Genomic DNA, 23,246 nt, shown 5'->3' with positions numbered 1-23,246 from the left:
AGAACCGGTTCTTAGAGCATGATTAATCCAGTTCTTAATTTGAGGTTCTTAACTCATGATTTGACTTTTTTTTTACACTTTTCAGGTAAGAGTCGGCTCTTAGGGCATGTTTATTGGAGGGTTCTTAGGGTGAGGTTCTTAGCGTAATATAAGAACCGTCTCTTAACTTTTAACTAAAAAAAACTAAGAACCGACTCTTAAATAAGATATTTAATAGAAAATTTTTAGTTTTTCTTAGTTAAAGTTAAGAGATGGTTTTTATATCTCTTATTTAAGATATGATTCTTAGTTTTTTCTTAGTTAAAAGCTAAGAAACGATTTTTAGTTGAAACTAAGAACTCCACCCTAAGAACCCGAGTTAATCATGGTCTCAAATATTTTATTTAAGAAACGATTCTTAACTTTTTTAGTTCATAGTTAAGAGACGGTTTTTTATATTCCGATAAGAACCCCACCCTAAGAATCCTTCTAAGAACCACCTTATGTTTTTGGATTAATGAAGAGTTCATGTGTTTTGGTAAATGTGTAAGTTCAATATGTTTTATTTATCTAAGAGCATGATTAATGAGAGTTCTTAGCGGAATATAAGAAACCGTCTCTTAACTTTTAACTAAAAAAACTAAGAACGGTTCTTAGAGCATGATTAACCCAGTTCTTAATTTGAGGTTCTTAGCGGAATATAAGAAACCGTCTCTTAACTTTTAACTAAAAAAGCTAAGAACCGGTTCTTAGATCATGATTAACCCAGTTCTTAATTTGAGGTTCTTAACTCATGATTTGACTCTCTTTTTTACACTTTCCGGGTAAGAGTTGGCTCTTAGGGCATGTTTATTGGAGGGTTCTTAGGGTGAGGTTCTTAGCGTAATATAAGAACCGTCTCTTAACTTTTAACAAAAAAAAACTAAGAACCGACTTTTAAATAAGATATTTAAGAAACGGTTCTTAATTTTTCTTAGTTAAAGTTAAAAAACGGTTTTTATATCTCTTATTTAAGAGATGGTTCTTAGCTTTTCTTAGTTAAAGAAACGATTCTTAGCCGAAACTAAGAACTCCACCCTAAGAATCCGGGTTAATCATAGTCTCAAATATTTTATTTAAGAATCGGTTCTTAACTTTTTTAGTTGAAAGTTAAGAAACGGTTTTTTTATATTCTGCTAGAAACTCCACTCAAAGAACCCCCGGTGATTACGCTCTAAAGAAATCACCATTTAACCTATTTGGAAACAGTTGCAAACAAAGCTCAGAGCGGAAAAAAATACATGAGCCCAGTATTAAGGGGCCTAACAAGAAAAATAGCCCAGTACACAAGCGACGACGTCGTTTGGAATCTAACAAATAAGCAAATCTGAAATCTCCTTGGAGAGAAGGATTCTAGGGTTGTCTATCATCATCCACTGCAACATTAGCGATGGCGGCGAGAAATGCTCTTCTTCGATACCTCCGAGTCAACGTCAATCCATCACTTGCAAGCCCTACAACAATCGTCGCCCGAGAATCGGCACTCCCTTTCACCGTCCTTCTTCGGCGTTTCTCGGAGGAAGTGAGAGGATCGTTTCTCGACAAATCTGATGTCACAGATCGCGTAATCACTGTCGTCAAAAACTTCCAAAGAGTCGATCCTTCAAAGGTATTCGATCCATTTCCACTTTCATTTTTTTGGTTTGTGTTGCGATGACTTTGGAGATTCGTTAGTGATCTGCTTGTTGGGATGATGGTTAGAGAATGCGTTACTAGATTTAATTAGTTCATGACAATATTTGATTTAAATGGGATTTAGTAGATAAAGCTACATTTTTCTTTGAATAAATAAGACGCGCTACTACTGATGTTACATGGAACTAGGCTTACAACTCTGTACCAATGTTGTTATTGCAGGTAACACCAAAAGCCCATTTCCTTAACGATCTCGGGTTAGACAGTTTGGACAGTGTGGAAGTTGTGATGGCATTGGAGGAAGAATTTAAATTTGAGATCCCTGATAATGAAGCTGACAAGATCTTGTCCGTCGATCAAGCGGTTGATTTTATCGCCTCTCATCCTCAGGCTACTTAAAAGGGAAACGAATTCTTCAGTGTAATGCATCGTTGCCTTCTGTGTCCACAGATTTGGTTTAGCCCAATAAGAAGACCAGAAACAAACATATTTTTTTGGATCTACTTTTGTTTTTTAAAGTATTAGATGTGTTCTTTGCATGAGTTTACGAGGTCTTTCTTGAAACTTTGTTGTTCTTGACTATCGTTTGATGAATAAATGCATCAGACACTCGTTGCATTTGAGGATCCGTGAAACCAAATCTATGTTTATTTTGTCACGTGTTAGATGCTTATATAGCAAGAGTAGTAGTTCCGATTGATCCAAACATATCAATAGCTCCTGGGAGAAATGAGAGCTACAGAGAGAAGCTATTCCACATATAATTGGAAACGATGCTACACTGTAATATTTTAGTTACTGTAACTGTAAGATGCAACATAATATAATGTGGTGGAAAATTCAAGAGATAATGATATTAGCAAATACTTGTTTAATCAATTTTTCATAATTGGAGTTTTCCCTAGCTTGTTATCTCTTTAACAATTGCTACTAGAAGATTTCTAATGTATCTAGGTTATGTCTCTCTTTAGCCTGATATGTCAACCTACTCAAGATGATCTTAGTAACATTTCCAAGAGATTTCTACACATCCTTTATAAAACCAGCCTTAATTGTCTTCTTGATTCCTCATCTTTTAATGAGCAAAACAGTCCACCTTCCAACAGAACTAACAACATATCTGATGCTGTTTCTTGTTCCGCTTGCCACAGTTGATGATGTTTCCCTTTTTTTCCCACATGCACAACCATGTTTTGTTATCTTCAACACAAACATTTTGTCATCAACCACACAAAGAAAAAAGACAAGCATTACATAGAAGGGCAATATGAGAAGAGAAGAAGGCATGAGAGAGCAAGGAAGAGATCAAACGAGAAGTGGTGATCATAGGAGGATGATGGCGGCTGCTCTATACACATTTTTGAAATTTGCTATGGGAACGAAATATATACGAACATATAGGCATGGACATTTCAGGTATCGGTTCGGTTCGGGTATTTCGAGTTTTGGGTAGTTCGGAGAGGGGCTAGAGGATCCATTTAGTGCTTGACCTATTTTTGGTTCGGTTCAGTTCGGTTCGGATAGCTTCGGGTTCGGTTCGGTTCGAATAGTAAATGCACTACAAGAAAACACAAGTTTTACGAGGGCAGTTTTCCTCGTTACTTCGTCGTAAAAGAAGTGTTACGACGAATTAGCGAGGAAACCCGTTTCGTCGTTATACGTTTGTCGTAACGCATATATCCTCGCTAATTCGTCGTAAGTTAGCGAGGAAATAATTTCGTCGTAAAAGCGAAGGAGCATATTTCGTCGTAAAGACCACGTAAAGATTCCACGTAAGGACGTCGCTAAGTTTCCTCGTAAATACCACGAAAACTTTCCTCGTAAAACCCACGTAAATAAATACTCGTAAAATTAACGTAAATACCTTGACAGTTTTCCACGTAAAGAAAACGTAAAAACCTTGATAGATTTCCACGTTATTTCCTTGTAAATGTTTCCTCGTAAAAACCACGTTAAGCTTCCACGTAAAGAAGCCGCAAAATTAGCTACGAATTTACTTCGTTTCATTATTTTATAGAAATATAAAAAATTATAATTATAAATATAATTTAAATTATTTAAATTATTAATAAAATTAAAATTCTAAAAAAATCAAAACCAAAATATTTTATATATAAATAAGTTTTGAATTCATAATACAAGAACCGAAATTAAAAAGAACTAAGGGTGGTCGTTAATTAATCTCCTCGTAGAATTCATCACTCCTCGCCTGAACATCCGCCTCGGCATGTGAGTCGTCGGTCGGTGACTGGCCTGGGATAGGATTTTGTTGTCGCATGGTCCTCAACAAAGTCGCCCATTCCGGATTTGTGGCCGCTACAACGTCCAAGAAGCTCTCGAGTCCACCCATACGAGATCGCAGCTGAGTAGACTCTATACGCAGCTGAGTAGACTCTCTACGCAGCTCTTCGGACTCCCTACGCAGCTGAGAGACTTCCTCATCCCGTCGCTGAACATAAGACGATGTCGCTCTCGGAACATCGTTGACGGAACCAATCCCCAACGTCCGTCCCTTTTTTTTGAGGGACAACCTTAAAAACAAAAAATAAATTTTGTTAGTAAAAATTTAAAGTTAAATTAAATGAATATTTAAAAAAATTAAAATTTTAGAAAATTTACCTCCTCGTAAAGCTTATCCACTTCAGGTGTGGATAAGGTGACGGGTAATCCATCGGTGGACTGTTGGGTCAGCTGGGTCTGGCGTTCTTCAACCCGAGCAGCCAAATCGTTGTAGATTTGCTCGGACTTGCCATCTATAAATCGGCCCGCCTTGTTCTTGTGGGTCCTCTCGTAAAGTTGCATAAGAGACGGGAATTCTCCCGTCTCTTTGGCCTAAAAAAACATTTAAGAAAGTTGTTAATTAGAATATATATAAAATATACTAAAAATTTAATATAATTAAATTTTTAATTACCATTTCCAAACGGACACCGGCGTGGGGTTTTTGGCCCGTAGTGTGAAGCATCGGCCCGTTCCCGTGCTCATCGACTGTGTTACGGGAGTTAGAGCAAGACTGGGCGATTCTAATGGAATCAGGAAGACGCCAATATCGGATGAGGCCATCCCAGACATCCGTGGTGAGCTCAGCGGGTTTGCCACGCTCATACCCCTTCACGATCCAGTCACCCTTCCAGTTGGAGACCGTGTCCAACAAGCGAACTTTCGCCTTCGCTTCAAACTTCTTCCTCACCCTCTCAGTGATCCCCAAGGCCCAATTATATTTTTGCTGTTGGAAAAAATAATTTATAATTAGTTTTTCAGAAAAAAATATATATATAAATAATAAAAAAAATTAAAGATATATATTTAATTAATAGAACTTACAGCGTAAATTTTGAACTAGACCGTTATAAAATTATTGTGATATAAAACACTACGAACCTGCAAGTGCTTCATGTACGTTTGTTGGAAGTAGCTCCGCAAATGCAAAGGGCAGTAGTCGTTGCATAAAGACATGACAATCATGACTCTTCATCCCAGAGAACTTTTGACCCTTTTCAACACATCTAGAGAGATTTGAAACATACCCATCGGGAAACTTCACTTCTGATGCCACCCAGTTGAACAACACCGACTTTTTTTCTGAAGACAGTCTGAATATCGGAACGAGAACTTGTCCATTGCTTTTAATATGTAACTCGCTTCTTGAGCAAATATCCGGCAAGTCCAACCTCGATTTTATGTTGTCTTTTGTCTTCCTTGGGACATTCAATATTGTATTCATGATGTTCTCAAAGAAATTCTTCTCTATATGCATCACATCGAGGTTGTGGCGCAGAAGAAGATCCTTCCAATATGGCAACTCCCAAAATATACTCTTCTTGTGCCAGTTGTGATGAACACCGTAAGAATCAGGCATATTACGAGGGACATGCCAATTACCACCCCAACGAACTGTTTCGTTAGCTCCGTAGTAGTCGATTTGTGCTTCAATTTGTTCTCCAGTTAGATATGGTGGAGAAGTGTCTCTCACAATCCTTTTGTGCCTAAACAAATTCTTGTTTCTTCGGTAAGGATGGCCAATGGGAAGAAATCGACGATGACAATCAAACCAACTTGTCTTCCTACCATTCTTCAGTTGAAACGCATCTGTCGTTCCATTACAATATGGACAAGCTAATCTCCCATGTGTAGTCCATCCAGACAACATCCCATATGCAGGAAAGTCACTTATGGTCCACAAAAGCATAGCTCGCATCGTAAAATTCGTCTTCGTTGAACAGTCATACGTCCTCACCCCTGTTGACCACAAATCCTTCAACTCTTTTATCAGTGGTTGTAGGAAAACATCCAGGGACCTTTTTGGATGGTTCGGACCAGGTATCAATATCGTCAAGAATAGCAACTCCCGTTGCATGCACATCTCCGGTGGCAGGTTGTATGGCGTAAGAAAGACTGGCCACAATGAATATTGTCTCCCTGACATTCCGAACGGACTAAATCCATCTGTGCATAATCCGAGATACACATTCCGGCTATTGCTAGCAAAATCCGGATGTACTTTGTTGAAATGTTTCCAGGCTCTTGCATCTGATGGATGAGTCATCTCACCATCCGTCTGAGTATGCTCGGCATGCCATCTCATCTTTGCAGCAGTCTGCTCTGATTGATACAATCTTTTCAATCTGTCTGTAATTGGTAGGTACCACATCCTTTGGTACGGTACCCTATTACGTCCCCGTCCTTGCGGCTTGAATCGTGGCTTCTTGCAGAATCGACATACTTCTAGCTTCTCATCATCTCCCCAATAGATCATGCAGTTGTCGATGCAGATATCTATCATCTCCGAAGGCAACCCAAGACTATAAACTAATTTCTGAATCTCATAATAAGAATCAGCAGACACATTGTCTTCCGGCAAATACTCTTTAAACAAGTCCGCCCATTCGTTCATGCAACTTTCAGGTAGATTGTGATCAGTTTTAATATTCATCATTCTAGCAGCCAACGACAATTTAGAGAGACCTTCTCTACAATCACTGTAAAGTGGTTGATTCGCCGCGTTTAACATTCCGTAAAACTTTTTTGCATCTATATTAGGTTCTTCATCTTCATCATGAGCTACGAATGCATCAGCTACCATATCATGAACCCTATCATAATCTACCATCTCCTCCTGATGGTAACTATGTTCATTATGCAAATGATGATTAACCGGTTCTTCCTTAAAATTGCTATTACTACTACTAGCTTCATTCTGATCATAATTATAACCTTCCCCATGTTGAAACCAGATATAGTAATTTGGCGTGAAACCTCTATTTATTAAATGCTTCCAAACATTTTCACGGTTTGCCAATTTCGAATTGTTGCATTTCCGACAAGGACAGAACATCTTACCACTTTCTTGGGCGAGCGGTGTTGAATCTGCTTGGTGCATAAATATCTCCAGCCCCGCAAGGTATTCTTTCGTCACTCTCCCGTTAGCATCTCTATGCATATACATCCAATTCCGCAACTCGTAAATAGTCCCAGAGCCAGCCATTTTTTTTTCTTTCACGTTTTTTGTTGTTGGTGTGTTTAAAATGATGTTCCAACATCCATATTTATAGAAAATTTCGAATCTGGTAGTTGTAATTTTACTATGAAATTACGACGAAAATTAATTGTATGGCCAAAAAAAAAACGTGAGCCACCTACCAAGTTGGTGGATTCAAAATTTCCTCGTTAAGTACACGTAAAATATTTCGTCGTAAAGCACTCGCGAAATTTACGTGGCTTTTACGAGGAAAAACTATTTCCTCGTAAAAGCCACGTCAATTTACATCGTCTTTACGACGAATATTTTTTGTCGTTACCTTACGACGAAATAACGATGCTTTTCTTTCTCAACGTACTTTCCTCGCAAAATCAACGTTTTTTTACGAGGATTATTTTTCCTCGTTAAACTTCCTCGTTAAAGTTACGTTTTCTTGTAGTGATGTAGGAACCGGAAAATATCCGGAAAATGTTTGGTTCTCATTTGGATCCGGTTCGGGTTCGGATAGTTCGGGTAGTTCGGATAATTTAGATAAAATATCGGTTATTTAGGATAAAATATCAAATAATTAGGATGATTTAGATGACATTTCAGATTACTTTGGATATTACGGATAAAACTATCCGGATACTTTCGGATACTTTCGGATAGTTTGGATACTTTATAATAATTTAGTTATCCTCAACTATTTTCAAATATTTTTAATAGAATTTTAAATTAAAAATATATATTTAGTGATGTTATATGTATACATAATTAATATTTTTATATATTCGGGTACCCATTCGATTTTCGGTTCGGTTTCGGTTCGGTTTGTTTATTTTGGATATAAAAATATAGGGATCGTTCGGATATTTGAGGGTATTGGTCCGGTTCCGGTTTCGGGTATTTCGGTTCGGTTCTTTGGTTCTGGTTATTTTGCCCAGGCCTACGAACATATATATAGCCTTGTTTCTAAAGAATGGTTTGGTTCAATTAACAAGCAAACCAGACCGAATTGAAATGGTGCTGTTACAATTCTTCCCTACTTAATTGGGGATTCGTCCCGAATTTTAAGCAGAATCCGAAAAGAATTTCAAAAGTTATGAAGGAATGAAAAACATGTGATAAAAAAATGAAACAAATAGAAATTTGGTCTTTTCTTGTAAAAATAATCAGAAACGCTACTGAGTAACCATATGATACTGAACATAAGGGTGTCACTTCTTTTTTTGAAATTTTCCAATCCCCTAAAAACATTATAAACTTTGAAATTTGTTGAAAACCAGGTACCTAAATCCCTGTCTCGGGTCAAGGCATGATGAAACCCAATCTCATACCAAAATGTAATATATGTCTCATCCTCCCTCGCGAACGGGGTGTGACTTACAGTAAATTGTCGAGTTAAACTGAATAAAATAAAAATCGAATAAAATAAAATAAGAGTGGAATAAAACAGATTTATTATCTAAAAATCAAATACCATCGAAAAATTTATTTAAAACCAAAATAAAATATCTCAAGACACCAGCCGTTCAGATATCCAACTATTCATCATGCTCACCTGCAAGAGGGAGAAAGATGTGTAACTAACAAGAGAGTCAATCGTAAAGTAGGGGATTTTAGAAACACAAATTACTGACTTAGTAACTGACTAGGGAGTTTAGTTCTAACATGAAACAAACACAATACCTATCTCACCTCAGAAAACAACCAATGCTTCTAGTGCATACTAACACAATCAATGCACTGATAATACATAGATGATTTTTACTCCCCCACATTTCTTCTCGAGCATATATGTGCAATAGTCTATCTATGTACCTTCGCAAATTTCTCGGCGGCGGCTGATACAAATATCTTTGTACCCCTGCAACTGGTGGCTAACTCAAACGTCTATGTGCTCCTGCATCTGATCGTTGGCGGCTTACACAAACATCTATGTGCACCCACAATCTCCACAAAAATGGCTTGCACAAACATATTTGTTCACCTGCAATCCTCCACAAACGAACTCATACTTATACATACATATTACATTTTTAATGTGGTTCATTTCATTCAACGGTCGAATCATTTAAATCCCTACTTCTGACTTACGAACCATACTATAGTAAACAAATAAGACTCTCATGCTGACTCTATTCATAGAGATATAAAATCATCTATAGAAATAGTTTTACACTAGTATGTTATTAAATGGATTATCACCAAAAAACTTTGCAAATATTGAAGAATCAGAAGCGGATAAAAAAGCAGACGAGATGACTTGATCACCAAAAAACTAGAAATTCGTCATTGATGTCGACCTCTCCCCACAACACAACAGGTCGGAAAGGAACAAACCCGAATCAAAATATATGATCAAATATATATATATATATATATATATGTTTATTTATTTATTTGTTTAAACCTAGAATTTTGTGCTGATTCCGTAAGATTAGGTATTATGACTAGAGAGAAAAGAGAATTATGTTTTATTAATCACATAAATTCATAAGGATACAATACTTAAAGTTAAAGTAATAGAAAATAGAAGTATGTCTAGAATATCCTGAATGCATCTATATCTAATATTCATAACTTTTTGACATAAAAATTAGATATGTTTATAAGAATATTATATATGTTTTATAATTTTTTTGGATTATCCCTAGAGTGTTTCTCTCACATACGAATTTGATATTGCCATTTGTTTCTTTAAATCAGTTTAATATTGTGACGGTACTTACTTTTTAATTTAGATATCTATATTACTAAAACAGAAGTACAAATATAGATTTATCCTAAAATTTATAATTTATTTATAATCTAATGCCACTGAAATATTAAATAACTTTAACTTTAAACAATCACTATCTTTCCATATTTTATTAAATAATTTCCTAAATCAAATTATAAAAAGATTCTGCAACAATAATTTCCATAAAACAATTTAGCATTACTTCCATAGGAAATATAACTTTCCTCACTTTTCATTTCTCCTAACATTCACATGTTATCATCATTTGTTTTTTTGTTGACCTCCTTCACGGAACTCTTCTTCCTCACCAGTATAAAGATGATGTGCTTTTCTAAAACTTATATGTTTGTCCAATAGTTTGCGGAAAAGCTGTGGACGAGAAATCGAGAATAAATATTTAACAAATTTTGTTGAGTTCATACCATAATACGCCCATGCTATTAAACCGATTATCAAACCATGTATTTGATCAGATTATTATGTTACGGTTTATACAATACAGTGTCTTTGGTTATTTTTTATGTAGCAATTATTTTTCATGTACAAAAAAACTTTTGTTCATTGATTCTATACATTTTACATTAACTGCAACACTATATATATTTTATATTTCAGAATTTAGACATACCAGAATTATAGTCTGATCGAGTTATAATATACGGTTCTCATGATTAAAACCATTGTTACAAACATTATCTATGGTATACATTAATACTAGGTGATAAACCATTGTTATTTATTATCAATACAATACTAAAAGGGGAATACCCTCAAAATCTATGCTGCCACGTCACCTAAAATAATCATCCAATCAGAATATTTCATTTTTACACGTCATCATCGAAACTGGTTTCATTTTGGATTTTTTTTAAATAATTTAGACAGCCCATTAAGCCCAAAATGTCTCAGGAGTCTGAAACCTAATTTTTTGTTCTTCTCCGATTATCTCACATCTTCGTCACCTATCAAATTCTGCATTTATCGGTTACGGTAGCCTAAGCTTCATCAATCTATTATCCTCTTGAAAGTACCTTAAATGGGTTTGTTCCATCTCCCCTTATCACTACAAGAAAACACAAGTTTTACGAGGGCAGTTTTCCTCGTGATTTCGTCGTAAAAGCAGTGTTACGAGGAATTAGCGAGGAAACCCGTTTCGTCGTTATACGTTTGTCGTAACGCATATATCCTCGCTAATTCGTCGTAACGTAGCGAGGAAATAATTTCGTCGTAAAAGCGAAGAAGAATATTTCGTCGTAAAGACCACGTAAAGCTTCCACGTAAGGACGTCGCTAAATTTCCTCGTAAATACCTCGAAAGCCATTCCTCGTTAAAGCCACGTAAATAACTCGAAAGTAAATACTCGTAAAGTAAACGTAAATATCTTGATAGCTTTTCTCGTAAAGACCACGTGAATTTTCCACGTCATTTCCTTGTAAACATTTTCTCGTAAAAACCTCGTTAAGCTTCCACGTAAAGAAGTCGCAAAATAGCTACGAAATTACTTCGTTTCGTTATTTTACAGAAATAAAAAAAATTATAATTAAAAAAATTATTTAAATTATTAATAAAATTAAAATTCTAAAAAAATCAAAACCAAAATATTTTATATATAAATAAGTTTTGAATTCATAATACAAGAACCGAAATTAAAAAGAACTAAGGGTCGTTAATCGCCCGGTAGAATTCATCACTCCTCGCCGTTACATCCGCCTCGGCATGTGAGTCGTCGGTTGGTGACTACCTGGCTCACCGAACATCTCTCTGTAATGGGCAGTAAGTCTACCTTTTCGAACCTGAGAAAAAAATTTAATTTTTTAAATTTCCGTCAACAGTATATTTTCCAACATTATCCACCTAATCAACACTAAATAACATAAGATCCGTAAAATTATCTAAATTCCCTATACTAACCACCTAATCTACCTAAACTAACCAAATTAGAGAGGAATTAGAGAGGCTTACCATTGCAACGAAACAGGGAGGAAGTGGAGAGGAAGTGGAGAGGAAGTAGAGAGGAAAGAAAGAGTGAGCGCTCGGGGTGTATATATAAGATTACATTCTGTCGCAAATTCCTCGTAATTTTACGACGAATTACAGAGGCCCGTGTTTTTTTTTACGACGAAACAGCGACAGATTACAAAGGCCCGCGTTTTATTATACGAGGAAGTTACGAGGAATTACAAAGGCCCGTGTTTTTTAGGTACGAGGACGTTACGACGATTTTGCTTACGTGGAATTACCGAGGAAAGCTTCCCTATAAATATACCCGTAACTCTCCTTCTCAACCCACACCCAAACTCCCAAATCACACCCTATCTCACTTCATACTCTCAAATCCAATCCTATTCAAATTATAAAAATTTGAAAAAAAGGAAGAGAAGAAGATATTGGAATTTATGTTGGTGAGACTTAAGTAATATAATTGCTGGAAGTCTTGCCACATGTAAATCCAGTATATTTCTTCTTTTTTTTTTTTCTAGTTTTTACGGTACGAGGTGTTTACGACGATTTTGGTTACGAGGTGTTTATGACGATTCCGTCCTACGTGGAATTAAAGTGGGCCGCGTTCATCATTTACTTTACGTGGTATTTACGACGAATCTCTCCTACGTGGTATTTACGACGAATCTGTCCTACGTGGTATTTACGACGAATCTGTCCTACGTGTAATTTACGACGAATCTGTCCTACGTGGTATTTACGACGAATCTGTCCTACGTGGTATTTACGAGGAATTCGTCGTAAGTTCGACGTTAACATACGAGGAATTAACGAGTATTCCATTTAAATCCCTAAAACCCGAAACCCAAAACCCCAAACCCCATATTCCTTATCTTCTACTTTATATATTCCAAACCATATCTTTATTTTCATTCCAAACCACAATTCCTTATTTTCATTCACTCAGAGAGTCTTACGTGGAATTAGCGTGCCCCGCTTTCTTTATTTTTTTAATTTCGTCGTAAACTCCTCGTGGCCTTACGACAACCTTACGACGATTTTGGCTTGCGTGGAATTAGCGTGCCCTGCTTTCTTTATTTTTTTAATTTCGTCGTAAACTCCTCGTGGCCTTACGACAACCTTACGACGATTTTGGCTTACGAGGAATTAACGAGTATTACGTATAAATCCCTAAAATCCGAAACTCCAAACCCCATCTTCCTTATCTTCTACTTCATATATTCCAAACCCCAAACCCATCTACCCTTGAACCTCAATCTATTCTTTCACCTCAAACCCTATTTATAAAATATTCCAAACCCCAAACCACAAGTCCTTATTCATAATTAAAATAAACTTTCACATTACCTTATTCATAAATCAAACTCCCACATTATCTTATTCACAAAACAAACTACATAAAATCAAATACATCAATCGGATACATCAACATTCTCGTCATCACTAGAAACATCATTATTTTCATTAAACTCGTCTTCAACAGCTTCGTCTGTGGCATCGTCGGTAAGATCTTCGTACTCGTGATTACGCGGATCAATGAGAAGGATGTCATCAATTTCTTGTTCAGGTTCCTCGACTTCATTTATCTGTTCTTCTTGCAATGGTGGTTCTTCTCCACTGATAATTCGTCTTCGAGGTGTAACTTTGATCACAGCTAACCAATTTATACCCGAATCTCTCATTCGAGGGTATGGAAGGAAGCTAACTTGGTCTGCTTGTGAAGCTAAGATGAAAGGCTCGAATTTGTTGTACCTTCGTCCACCGTTGACATCAACTACACCGAATTTGTTAGACCGAACACCTCTGTTGACGACGGAATCGAACCATTCACATTTGAAGAGGACGCATTTCAGCTTCAATATCCCTGGAAATTCGACTTCAATAATCTCCGTCAAGATCCCGTAGAAATCTATTTCCCCTTTCACACATATTCCATAGTTACTAGTCGTCCGCTGTCTACCATACTCATATGTGTGAAAAGTATAGCCTCGTGTGAAATTACGACGAAAATTAATTGGATGGCCAAAAAAAACGTGAGCTACCTACCAAGTTGGTGGATTCAAAATTTCCTCGTTAAGTACACGTAAAGTATTTCGTCGTAAAGAACTCGCGAAGTTTACGTGGTATTTACAAGGAAATAGTGTTTCCTCGTAAAAGCCACGTCAATTTACATCGTCTTTACGACGAAATTGTTTTGTCGTTACCTTACGACGAAATAACGATGCTTCTCTTTTTCCACGTACTTTCCTCGTAAAATCAACGTACTTTTACGAGGATTATTTTTCCTCGTTAATTATCCTCGTTAAACTTACGTTTTCTTGTAGTGTATATCTCTTTCTATATAAAGTGTTCTGTCTGATCTTCCTATCTCTGCTCTAAAATGATTTCTACAGAATGAGGAAATCAACCGGCAAAGCCCCTACATCTCTGCTCTAAAATGATTTTGCTCATGTCCAAAGACACTCGTGAGCCGTTTCATTTTCGATCGACCTTCCTCCAGTTTTTTTTTTCTCTCGGTTTCAGGTAATGTTTAGATTTTTCATCGTGCATTCGAATACCCAACTGTACATTTTGTTTGAATTTCATATTTGCCTCAATTCGATTCTACACTCAATCCACCATGAGCTCATCTTCGATCTGTGTTTATCATATTTGTTTAATCACACATGTTTTACTGAATTTTATAATAACATTTTGGAAATTGTTTAAGAGATTCTCGATCTAAGGTTGTTCTTTGTACATAGTGAATTCTATTACATAGACATAATCATTACAAGACTGATCTCCATTTGTCTTTGGTAATAAAAATTATGTTTTAAAGAAATTAAAAAGAAAATCAAATCCTTTTGTTTTGCTGAAAGGTAACAAAGTGGCTGACGGTGAAGACATTCAACCTTGCGACAATGGAGCCGGAATGGTTAAGGTATGCTTCTTGATCCCATGGAACAATGTATCATTTAGTTTCTGTCTGAGATCATGTCTCTGTTATTTGACTTAGGCTGGTTTCGCTGGTGATGATGCACCACGAGCTGTGTTTCCCAGCATCGTGGGTCGTCCACGTCACACCGGAGTGATGGTTGGTATGTGAGAAAAGAATGCTTATGTTGGCGATGAAGCTCAATCCAAACGTGGTATTTTAACTCTCAAGTACTCTATTGAGCACAGCATTGTCAACAACTGGGATGACATGGAGAAGATTTGGCATCATACTTTCTACAATGAGTTTCGTGTTGCACCTGAGGAGCATCCCATTCTACTCACTGAAGCACCTCTTAACCCGAAAGCTAACCGTGAGAAGATGACTCAGATCATGTTTGAGACTTTCAATGCTCCCGCTATGTATGTGGCTATTCAGGCTCTGCTTTCCCTTTACTCCAGTGGTGGTACAACCGGTGAGTGTAGTCCTAATGCTATAAAGCTTGAAGCTTTGTACAGCCCTATTTCAGTTATTTCGGTTTATTCGGGTCGGGTATTTTTGATTTTGGTTAGTCCGCTTTGGCGACAGAAAAATTGGTTTGTTTCGTTTTCGGTTAATTTTGGTTTTTAAATTTTACCGAAAATAACAAAATTTTCTTTTCTTTTCTTTCAGCTAAGATAGTGTTTTAAAGTTTTTTAAAAACTCAGGATGATTTTGTTTAAATTCGGTTCTTTTTGGTTAACTTCGGTTAGTTCGGTTTGATTTGTTTAGTTTCAGTTATTTTGGTTAATTTCGAATAATTGAAAATTTAACAAAGAGAGAACCAAACCGAAATATTTTCAAAAGCTTTCCAAACTAAAATGAAATCAAAACCGAATCTGCAGGGCTATACTTTGTACGTTCTGTAGAGTATAAGGCTTTTGTTTGATTATGGTATGTGTGTTGGCAGGCATCGTGCTTGACTCTGGAGATGGCGTGAGCCATACGGTTCCTATCTACGAGGGTTATGCAATTCCACATGCAGGGCTATACTTTGTACGTTCTGTAGAGTATAAGGCTTTTGTTTGATTATGGTATGTGTGTTGGCAGGCATCGTGCTTGACTCTGGAGATGGCGTGAGCCACACGGTTCCTATCTACGAGGGTTATGCAATTCCACATGCCATCCTACGTTTTGATCTCGCGGGTCGTGACCCCACGGACGCGTTTATGAAGATCCTAACCGAGCGTGGCTACTCTTTCACCACCACAGCAGAGCGTGAAATCGTCAGAGACATAAAGGAAAAGCTCTGCTACATTGCTCTTGACTACGAGCAGGAGCTGGAGACATCCAAAACTAGCTCATCTGTTGAGAAGAACTACGAGATGTTTGATGGACAAGTGATCACCATCGCTGCTGAACGGTTCCGTTGTTCTGAGGTTCTTTACCAACCGTCTATGATTGGTATGGAGAATCCAGGTATCCATGAAACAACCTATAACTCCATAATGAAGTGTGATGTCGACATCAGAAAGGACTTGTATGGTAACATTGTGCTTAGTGGTGGAACCACAATGTTCCCTGGGATTGCTGATCGAATGAGTAAGGAGATCACTGCTTGGCTCCAAGCAGCATGAAGATCAAAGTTGTTGCTCCTCCTGAGAGGAAATACTCTGTCTGGATTGGAGGGTCTATCTTGGCCTCACTCAGTACTTTCCAGCAGGTACACACCTAAACCATTTAAGTTGATTCCTTATCAGACTCTAGCTACCCTGCAGCTTAACTAATCCATGATGTTTTTTCTTAATGTGTGCAGATGTGGATCGCAAAGGCAGAGTACGATGAGTCAGGCCCATCCATTGTTCACAGGAAATGCTTCTAAGTTCAAAGTTTATCATAAGCGTTACTACTCTTTGTTTTATGTTCTTTTATATTTTGAAATTCTGGCCACAGACACTTTGAAGGATTTATATTCTTCTTATTCAGTTTCAACTGTCTTTTGAGTGAATAATAACGCATCTTTCTCTTTGATTATTATATAGAAATGTGTTTCAAGTTCTCTTTTATCTTATCTACTTTTGCATATTTTTTATCAATTAAAGTTGTAAACTATAGAAAGTAAAGTTCTAAAAATCGGTCTAGGCAGCGCCTAGGCTCCCGTCTAGATGGCAACTCGATCCTATCCGAATCAATTTTTCTTAAAATCCAATTTATACCGATTTATATGATTTGAATTAGTTTAAACCATCTAAAATCGATTTAAATTTGTCTAAATATATTAAATTAAGCAATAATATTATTATAAATCTACAAATTAGTCTAATTTTCTGTTTTGTATATCTAATTTTCATAATTCTTCATAATAATTTTATATTTAAACTTAAAACTAAAATGTGTCATATAAATATATAATATAAATAAAATAAATCAATAATTTACTAACGCCTTGGCCTCGCCTAGACCATTTTTGTGAAGCTGTTTCATGTTCTTTCTAGCTTCATTTTTCAATTCTTCAATCAACAGATGGATCAATGTGTGTTTCCTTCTCTTCTTCTGATTGGTAATTAAGTATTCCCACGTCTGTACATAAGGAGTACTTTAGACTGAGCCGTGCTGTTGCTACATATAAAATCAGGTCTTCCTTACAGTACGATGCTCACCAACAAGTTTTAATCATCAACACTCATTTTCTCTTTCATCATGATTCAACACTGTCTATGGTAACTGGTCAGAGATTGCAGCGTGTACAATGTTTCAATCTCTAAATCTTCGTTATATCAATCCCTTCACTATCACTGTTGATGATTTGCATCTTTCTGAACAAGAATTTTTTTTAACAGGTTTGTTAGATTCTCCAGTGTGCTGAACATATCAGAAGGACGTCAATCTCAGTCCAAGTGCATAATATACTTTGTTTGTAACCACCACCAAGTCTAGGTTTTAGGAATTTCATGTGTTACATCTAAAGAATGAAGATACTGATTTTTTTTACTGCTCAACTTTTTTTTCTACTTTTATGGCAGAGATTGAACAGTAAGCGTGCGCGAGGGCCTGTCTACCAGTTTCTCAAACCACAAGGCTTTGTCCTTACGACACTGCTCATCGGCAGTGCCGTGTGAAGGACCGTGAGGGCCCGAGGCAAATAATATAATTTTATTTAGGTTTAAATTTTTTTACAAAAATTATTAATAAAATAAAATTATACAAGCTTTTATATTTGTACCAAAAATTTAGAATTTTATAATTATAGAATATAATATATATATATTGAAAATAAAAATAAGATATTTATAATATAGTAGATATTTATATTTATTTACAACCATGAAAAATAAAACTATATATCTATTTATAAATTTATATCTTTAATTCATAGTATAAATAGATAATATTACCGTTGCAAATTCAAGAATCCTAATTCAATGTACAAACTACCATGTGATATAACAATTAACTAAATTATAAAATTAAATGAAATTATATAAATAATTAAACTAAGTACTAGGGAAAAAAGGGGCCCTAAATTTAACAGTTTTGGAGGGGGCCTAAGGCAATTGCCTCATTTTGTATGTCTTAGGCACGACTCTGCTCATCGGTACAGAGATTCAGAAGCGTACAAGGTCAGTGTTTTTCTTTATTATGATAAAACTTTGGGTATACTGTAAACAATATGCTAATAATAATATCCTGTAACAAAACAATACTGTGTTCAAATTATCCAATATTTATAGAACATATTTTATTTAAACTGTGATATTTTTGGGGAAAAGGATGCAATTTAATTTTATTCAATAATTAGTATATGTTACTCATATTAAATGTGATTATAAGATCTTATATCATAAGATTACATATACAAAAAAAATATTTACATAATGTGTATTACATATGAAAAGTACATTTAAAAACATAATTTATGTATATATAAATTCAAAAATAGAAAATGGTAGTTAATTAAAAGGTTACAATTTTAAAAACGATCTTCTATTTTGATAATTTTAAAATTATTATAAATATAAAACAAATTATTAATATAAACATGTGTAACCTGGATAATAACTTAGAATGTGTATAACTAAAGTAAAATTTAATATTGAGTTTGTACACAATACTATCAAAGCATCATAGACAAAGGTCATGGAACCTAAAAAAAAGGTCATGAAACACAAAATAAAAAGTGAGGCAAATGCGAGAATAATAATAATGCAGTTCGTAGGTTTGCAACTCAAATTGTAGGGCAGGATCAAACCGTAGGAGTTAGAATTCTTAAACCGTTTTTGTATATAAATTATTTTCAGAAACACACAAAACGTCTATGCAGTGTGTTTAATCAGATTTAAGTTAAGAGTTCTTCAGAATTTTTGATTAAAAACCTAATTCCAGATCTCAGAAAGTGATAATTTTTGTATATATCTACCATTTATAAATTTCAGAAAGCTTTTAAGTTGGGTTTGAAGTCCTCACTCATACCTGTTTTCGAGAGGTCATTCAAGACCATGTTTGAACAAGTATCTCAGCCTTGCATAAAGGGATGACCGAGCACACAGACACTACCCATCAAACAGAAAAAGCTAGAACATCAAATAATAATATTAATATATTCAAAATTATTTCCAAAAATATGATTAATTAAATAATTAAAATAAGAAACTGTAAAATTAATATTACATCAACAATGGTAAGAAAGTACACCTTCTATAAATTTACAACTAAAAATATTTCAAATCATGAAGCAAACTTTTCTTTCTATCACAAACAAACTTAAAAAAACACAGAAATTAAATAGCAACAATAAATGTTAAATTTAATTTTTGGTTAAAAAGGTTGACAAAATTATTTTAGTTAAAACGATAAATTGAAGGCAACAAATAAAGAACCGGTATACAAGTCGGTGGTACTTTCTTTTAGAGACAAGTACAAAAATGAAACTTAATAATTTTAAAACCAATCAAAATTTATACAGTACTAATTATAAGCTTTTCAATTGTTTTACATAAAAATAAATAGCCAAGATAAAGAATATATATAGATCTTAACTTATAATTTAGTTAACTTTTTTATTAATATTACTAATATCCTACATAAAACTCCAATAAAACACAACAATTTATTTCAAATATTTTTAAATTTGCACTTATGTTTATAATTCTATAACAAGTTTCAGTGTATATCATATTTGTTCGTTTTTAAAATATAAATATAAAATTAAACTAATATTATCGGAAAAAATCCGGGCGTAGCCCGAAAAACCCCCTAGTATATTCTAATGGTAACCATATTAAGCTCAACCATCTCGCACGAGTAATATATGTCAATTTATAAAGTTTTGCACAGTTATTATAGTCATAAATGCATTGTAATTAATTCAAATATATGGAATCTCATTCACCAAATAATTAGCCACCTCACATACGAATAATTCATTATTTTATTCAAAATTAAATATTCAGTTTGCGATATGGTAATATTTATATATCCACATATTGTATACTTCGATATCCTTTATTTTAATCCCTCACATATTAATTATGCAAAGTTTAAAAGGAGTGATGTTACATCTATCTTATTAAAACTCAAGTACAAAATTGGAGTGTTTGGAGACTTGAATAGGACTATAAAAAAATTTGGAGTGTTTGGAAACATAAATTGTAGTCTTTTAAAAAAAAAAAAATTTTGTTTGGAAACAAGGATAGTAGTATTAAAAAAAAAAAGTAATGGACTTATGTTTTTAAGAAAAATTAAAAGTCCATCATATTATAAAAAACTATCTATCTGGGCGAGATTTAAAATATACGAAAACGGGTCAATTTAATCGCCTAAAACTTTTTCTTTTCTAAACTAACCATAAAACAAAATTTAAACTTTATACACATATTTCAAATCAAAATAATAATTTAAAGTTGATTTATATCAAAAATTGATTAAAAACTAATACATATATTCAAAAATAGATTTTTACTAAACTATTTTTCAATAACCATTATACAAAAATGTTGTCAATATATATAATAAAAATACAATACAAAGCCCAATTTGAAATACCAACTCAAATTATCGTTTTTATATTTCCTATTAAGTTTTATAAATATAATATATGTAATTATTTATATGATGGTACGTATAAAATACTATTAATTATATGATTACTTATATGATGGTACGTATAAAATACAATTAATTATATGATGACAGTATACGATATATAATAATGAATAGGGATGAGATTTCGGGCACCCATACGGGTTTGGTTCTGATCGGTTTGTGTTTCGGGTTTTCGGAGTCAAAGATTTAAGCCCTGTTAGGATGTTTCTAAATTTTGGTTTGAGTTTGATTCGGATCTTTGCGGGTTTGGTTCGCGTTTGGATAACCCATTTAAATTATTTTTAAAGTTTTAAATCATTATCTATTTTAAATTTCTCAAAATCTATAAATAAAATAATATATTACCTATAAATTTGAATAACATATGTCAGAATACCTAAGCTTAACATATCAATTGGTTTGATTTAAAATTTTGGATATGGAATCAATAATTATTTTAAGTATTTTTGGTGATTTGAGTATACTTTAACTATTGCAGATATTTACTTTTGACTATCTATATATAGATTTTCAAGTATTTAAACCAATTTAAAAGTATCATTCTTAATGTTTTATATACGTTAAATCTAAAAACAATTAATATATATATAAGTATATAAATCTATTTTTAGATAAATTCGGGTACCCGAATACTTCGGTTCGGATCAGATTTGGTTCTCTAAATAACAAAATTTTGAATAATTCGAATATTTAATCAATTTATGTTCGGGTTTGGTACTATATTTTCGGATCGGTATCGGTTCTGTTCTTTGGATTCATTTTGTAAAACCTTAATAATTACATGAAAAACAAATATCAACATATTTTTCAAAATGTACACCTGCGCGCCTGCGCGGGTCAAAATCTAGTCTATATTATTAAAACTGAAGTACACTTTAGTAATGTTTGGAAACATGAATAGTACTATAACTGAAAATTATTTGGAAACGAAGATAGCAGTACTACATTAATTGTATTTCCATATTTCACTCATATTAATTATATTGTCTTAACAATATTTCACATCATTAATTATATTACCATAATAATAATAGTGTAGATTTTATTTAGTAGTTAATCAATATTAGTTTTGTGTCAATTATAAAATCAAAAAAGTAAAATAACTGAGTTTGCCATAAGGTTAAGCGTTTGTTTTAATTTGTTTTACTATAACATTTTTTTTTTTCAATCAGTGGAAAATTACGTAGCCAAAAACATAATTCAAAAACATGTTTAGTGAATAAAATCATAACTTAAATCAAAATAATAAAAATGAATTACATTCATTGTCACTTAATTTTTCACTCAATATAATTGCTTACTAAATAAAAAAAACTCTTTCAGTTTCACTTAATTTAGCAAAACACATAAAAATATCATTTATATTAGTTTATAAAATCAGTTAGGCATGAACACTAAATATCCACTTAGGTACGAGTCGTTCCTTTCGGGTATCGTTTTATTTTGTTTTAAAATTACTCACTCCTTGAATATTATAAATTTATGTGTAGGTTTTGAGTTGAATCCTTTTGAGTCTGGATGAGTTTGGTTCTGATGTATATGACCCTAAAATATCTAAATAACCAATGTATTTGAAACGGGTTTGGATATTTGTACCAAAAATAACCATATTATCTGATTCGATCTGGATCTTTTGAATACAATTAGTTATATTACGACATATCTAAATATAAAACACTAATTATGAAAAAAAAATATTAATGTATAAAAATATAAGTATAGTTTTATTTTAGTAATTTCATTAATTATATTACTTTAACAATATATCACATCATTAATTATATTTACCGTAAAAGTAATAATGTAGATTTTTATTTATTAGTTAATCAATATTAACTTTGTGCAATTATAAAAAAAAAATAAAAATGTAAGATAACCGAGTTTTGCATATGGTTAATAGTTTGGTTTAATATGTTTTACTAAAACTTTCTTTTGTCTTAGTTCCAATTGGTGAAAAATTACATAGCAAAACACATAATTCAAAGGCATAGTTTATATGAACAAGATAATAATTTAAATCAAAATAATTAAAAAGTATTACATTTATTATCACTTAATGTTTCACTTCATATAACTATTTTATTAAATAAAAAATTCTTTCTATTTTTCTTATTTTTGCCAAATATATAGAAAGAGTTTCCTTTTTAATCTATTTGCAAAATCAGTTAAGTATGGACATTCGGATACTCATTGAGGTACAAGTTGTTTCTTTTGGGATTAATTTTTTGGATTTTTAAATTAGGCGCCACTTGGATATTATAAATTTATGTATGATGCTTGAGTTGGATCCTCTCGGGTCTGAATGATTTTGATTTTGATGTGTAGAAATATAAAAATATTTAATTAACCAAAGTATCTGAAAAGAGTGTATATTTGTACCAAAAATAATCTTATTACCCGATTCAATCCAAATATTTTGAATACAATTA

At 33.7% G+C, this 23,246-nt stretch overlaps 1 protein-coding gene and 1 pseudogene across 1 annotated transcript; both read left to right on the top strand.

The window, feature by feature from the left end:
- Positions 1 to 1,335: 1,335 nt before the first annotated feature.
- On the top strand, positions 1,336 to 2,271 carry LOC106406734 (acyl carrier protein 2, mitochondrial). The gene is made up of 2 exons (XM_048754741.1): positions 1,336 to 1,627; positions 1,876 to 2,271. The coding sequence occupies exons 1-2, from the start codon at positions 1,409 to 1,411 to the stop codon at positions 2,050 to 2,052; spliced, it is 396 nt and encodes a 131-aa protein (XP_048610698.1). The 5' UTR covers positions 1,336 to 1,408; the 3' UTR covers positions 2,053 to 2,271.
- An 11,991-nt stretch (positions 2,272 to 14,262) lies between these two features.
- Positions 14,263 to 16,779, top strand: LOC106444210 (annotated as a pseudogene).
- Positions 16,780 to 23,246: the final 6,467 nt, after the last annotated feature.

This window comes from Brassica napus, chromosome A2 (assembly GCF_020379485.1).
Source record: "Brassica napus cultivar Da-Ae chromosome A2, Da-Ae, whole genome shotgun sequence".
Classification (NCBI taxonomy): domain Eukaryota; kingdom Viridiplantae; phylum Streptophyta; class Magnoliopsida; order Brassicales; family Brassicaceae; genus Brassica; species Brassica napus.
This window is presented reverse-complemented; position numbering and strand designations above follow the sequence as displayed.

Bases quoted from the DNA above. Each gene is read 5' to 3' on its own strand.
- LOC106406734 (XM_048754741.1), top strand. From the start codon at position 1,409: ATGGCGGCGAGAAATGCTCTTCTTCGATACCTCCGAGTCAACGTCAAT. The intron at 1,628-1,875 runs GTATTCGATCCA...TTGTTATTGCAG, and splicing joins AAAGAGTCGATCCTTCAAAG to GTAACACCAAAAGCCCATTT.